Consider the following 4,239-nt stretch of genomic DNA (forward strand, 5'->3'; position numbering starts at 1 on the left):
CCATGGTCTTGAAATCCCTTCAAAAGAATTCGGCCAATGGATTTCCATTCTTCTTCTTGCCACTTAGGACACAGAGATGGAACCCTCAGGTCCTCCCCTTCAGCTGTGTGGTCCAGTAGCTCGGTCCAAAATGCAGGGTACACATCCCTTGAGACACCATCTGCGTCAGCTCCTTTTTCGTCTATGTAGGTGTATTTTAGTTGGTGTTTGAGGAGAGCTGCATCCTTGAATTGGTCTATCATCTCCTCCAGAAGATTAACTCTATGAAGTTTTATGGTGATATGCACAACATCATATGCAGCTGTGGAACTACTTGCTACATCACCTAGAGATGCTGACTCTGGAGTAAAGTTTGCGGTGCTTGTTGGGAGAGACATGCTGGATGTGTTGTCACCTGTAGAATTTTGTTCGTGCCAGACACATCACTAAAATTTTGTTCGTGCCAGACACATCACTAAAACGAAAGCATGTGCCCGATTGAGTTAGCTTCAGCTGCTGCGCCAGTATTTGGCTTATTTTGTAGCGATTTTTCTCGTTTCTTTCCCAAAAGACGTTAACTGGCATTGCAACCGGCATTGAAAAAGATATTGATATAACAATAAACTTTTCACGTAATTACGTGATACTGAGCCTATTTTCTTTTTCGTAGTGTGGCAGCAATACGCTTCCGTAATATGCAACACATTTTCACTGAAATTACTCATGTGGGCATAAAGGAGTGCATCATAGCAACCAAGCTTTATGCATGGTTGATAACACTAGAGTGCTCAATGATAAAATGGGTCTGGACTTCTTTCCTCGTGGCCTCTGTGTGCTTTTATATAATAAAATACCTACACACAGGAATCCCTTACAACCGAAGTGACACTGGGTTTGTTCAGGGCATTCTGGGATTGTACTGCTACGTTCACACTGCAAGTGGCCCAAGTCTGATTTTGTTTCTCGTGATAGTGTGAACAGCACAAATCACATGGAATCTGATCTTTTCAGATTTGGACCACTTTCATATGTGGTCTAAACCCATTATTTGTGTGGCTTCACTGTCAACAGTCATATCAGAATCCATGTGACTTTTACATCATGCATGTCACTTCTCACAGGAGTGTGACCTGTTGACACTGGAATTATTGGGGCTACTGGATCCTATTCATTGGATAGGACAGCTTAAGATGGGGGGTGACAAGCAACAAAGGTCCACAGGCCGGCCCTGAATCCATGGCTGTTGCTGCAAGGACCCAGCCCCAACAGTTCGGAGATTGTCGTTGAAAAACACAGTAAAAGTAAAGTGAAATATATTTTTAATGTATTTCCAATACAAGTGTTCAATGCCAATGTTTACTTTTTTAGTTCAGGTTTAGTTTTCAATGCCACATCTCTGTTCTAGCCCCCACTATGGTGCACATTTGGTAAAACGGTCCTACTTTTGACTGTTCATGATTTTGTCTGTATTGTCTGCTTTTATCCGCATTGATTGTCTCATGTAAATATGTAAATATGATTTAGTCTAGGAAATGAAGGAAAATGATTTTAATGGTTTATTCAGGTGACTCTGCTGTACGCAGTGTCAGCCATTACAGTAAAGCCAAAGAGCAGCAGGTTGAGATAAACAATGCCCTCACACAGGAATCCAGGAGAGGTTTGATTCTAACCTCAGCAATGAAAGATAACTCATACAATTATATAAAATATTTTTTATTTTCAGTGAAAAATCAAACAGAAAACGTGGGTGCTACTTTTGTATCAAATCTTGACGTGCTGCTGGATGTGAACAGACCAGGACCAGGAGGTCTGCTGAATCACTCCATGTCTGTATCGAACAGGGCAAAGAAGAACAATTACTAATGCTTACCTTGAGTACTATTAAACAAAATGTGCTCGTATTGGTTTTCATTCGGTGATAACTGATCAACAGAAAATAACTAAAGAAACCAGACAGCACTGACATTACAGGTGATTTTAAAGAGCTTGTTACCACTCTGTGACAATGATTTCAAGAATGTGCTTTCCACTGTACCAATGAGGGAGAGGTGGAGTAAAACTCTGAATTATGATACCAGCTGAGCAGTCCGGGTTATTAGTTCACTCATACCACCGACTCTGAACCAGCACGTGGTCCTGCAGCCCCTTATGAGTTTATTGCTCACAGATCGGTGGTGAGAACGAGCGTGTCTTAAGGCCGGAAGAAAAGAGGACCTGTGATTCTTCTTCTACGTTATTCCGTCACAGCTCCTGTTTCACATGGCTGGCCCTGTTCCCCTCCAAATCTGAATTTTTGCTCTCCGTCTTCTTCTTGCCCTTCTTTTTGGCGTTGACTTCATTCTGCTGCTTGTGTTTGCCGTCATCCTTCTTGGCGGCCTTCCCGGGGAACACCTGTCCCTCCACGGTGACGTCGGCGCAGCGTTCCTGGGCCACAAGGAAATCTTTGACCTCCCAGGCCATGCTGCCGTCCCGCAGCATGAAGATCACCCTGTTGGAGCCCACCACGAATCTGCAGGAGGACAGGTGGATCAAACCAGGTACTGTATTATACTGCCTATACTAACCCTAACCCTAACTGCAGTAACTACACTAACAACATAACTGTTTAGAGCCAGCCAAATGCATTTTACGTGGAACAGCAGTTATGTGCTTATTAAATATGTATTCTCAGTTGCACTGACTGTGGGAATATGTGACAATTAAAAGTTCAATTTCAGTCAGAACTCAATTTTGACCAAAACCAAAACAGAGACTGCCCTACATAATGTACTGCTGTTGTTTTCAGTCAATGTGTTACAGGTTCATTAATAAAAGGAATTCATAAACAAAGTTATATATGCTATATGATGTATGATATGTGATGCTGGAATAAGATGGGTGCAAAATATCTTTATATAAATTCATGGGTATGGGAAAATTATTTTAAAATCTAAAATCAGCTAAATGTTACCAAGCTTATCAGCCACAAGGATTTTTTTTTTTATTGTGAAAGCCACAAGCTCGCACATCCTCTCTGAGGAAGCAGCTGCAGCAGGAGCACAGGTGCTGCCAGTTAACGGAAACTTTTCCAAGAACACAACTTTCAAACGGTCAAAGCAGGAGGACATAGACGCTGGAACTGTTGGTGATGGATTCAGCAAACTGGTACAGGGCTAGACTGACATCAGCAGTATGCCGTATAGTTAGAGGGGAAATCATTGGCCATTAATTCTGCTAAATAAACTACAGTTAAAGTAAAGTAATCTTTAAATTTTGTTTAATAATGTGATTTCAATATTAACCAAAATAATCGGGATTAATTGGGAGTTTACACACAGTTATAGTTTACCAACATCGACAAAAAAGTTTAAAGTCACGTCATTACAGCGTCGCTCTTGATTATAAAAGCACCCAGTATCTTAAGAGCAGACATCTGGACACATTTGGATTTGATGAACTTATTGAGAAGCACAAAATGGACACGCTGTGTGTAAAATCTGCCTCACAGAAACCAAAATACTGTAACAGAACATAAAGTTGCTTTACACAAACAGCGATACCTGTACTCTATAGCGAAACAAGGTAATGGAGTCAATGAGTAAAGGTAGTCGAGTAGCCATTGATTCCTGGACCTCTCTAAATAACAATAAGAGCAACAGTTATAATAACGGGTAAATGGTAAATGGACCTGGCCTACGGTATAGCCACCTTTCTAGTCTTCCGACCACTCAAAGCGCTTTACACTACGTGCACATTCCCCTTTCACACACATCACTCAGCCCGATTGCAAGAGTTCCATCGAACAAACTAACTCGTTCATCACCACAACTGCAATTTCAATTCTTCCTTAATTATTCTACATAAAAAATAATAAAATGATAGTTCCTGGTTTAGGGACCAGCCAAGGTTAGGTAGGTAAACTAACTAACAAATTGTAAACGAGCTTTAATATGTTCTTTTAGCACATGCGCGTTATCACGCTACGTTTAAATGGGTTTGCATGACAGATGCACACTCTCTAACACTAAGCAAACTCCAAGTCTGCTATCTTAAGATAAGCCGAAAGCTCCAGAGATAAGGCTGTAATAGACCTTGATTGAGCCGTGGTCAGTGCTGGGCTCCAGCTTGTAGCTGCCTTCTACAAACCACCAGAATGTCACTGTGCTCTCTGTGTTCCAGTGCTCCGAAGCTTCACATCTCTTTCAGACAAAACAGATCCAAGTCCTGCAATTTTACCAGGCTTTGTTCTACTACTTTATTACTAATGGTTTATCAGCAGTG

General features: G+C 41.3%; 1 protein-coding gene across 1 annotated transcript in view; it reads right to left on the bottom strand.

The window, feature by feature from the left end:
• Positions 1-1,676: 1,676 nt before the first annotated feature.
• The window catches only part of mesd (mesoderm development LRP chaperone), a 6,442-nt gene continuing 3,879 nt past the window's right edge, over positions 1,677-4,239 (bottom strand). Inside the window, exon 3 of the mRNA XM_035652557.1 lies at positions 1,677-2,488. Within this exon, the coding sequence (XP_035508450.1) occupies positions 2,221-2,488 (268 nt within the window). The 3' untranslated portion in view covers positions 1,677-2,220. The remainder of the gene's footprint in view (positions 2,489-4,239) is intronic.

The sequence above is a fragment of the Morone saxatilis genome, unplaced genomic scaffold (genome assembly GCF_004916995.1).
Source record: "Morone saxatilis isolate NCDOM2014 unplaced genomic scaffold, NCSU_SB_2.0 Contig11, whole genome shotgun sequence".
Lineage (NCBI taxonomy): Eukaryota > Metazoa > Chordata > Actinopteri > Moronidae > Morone > Morone saxatilis.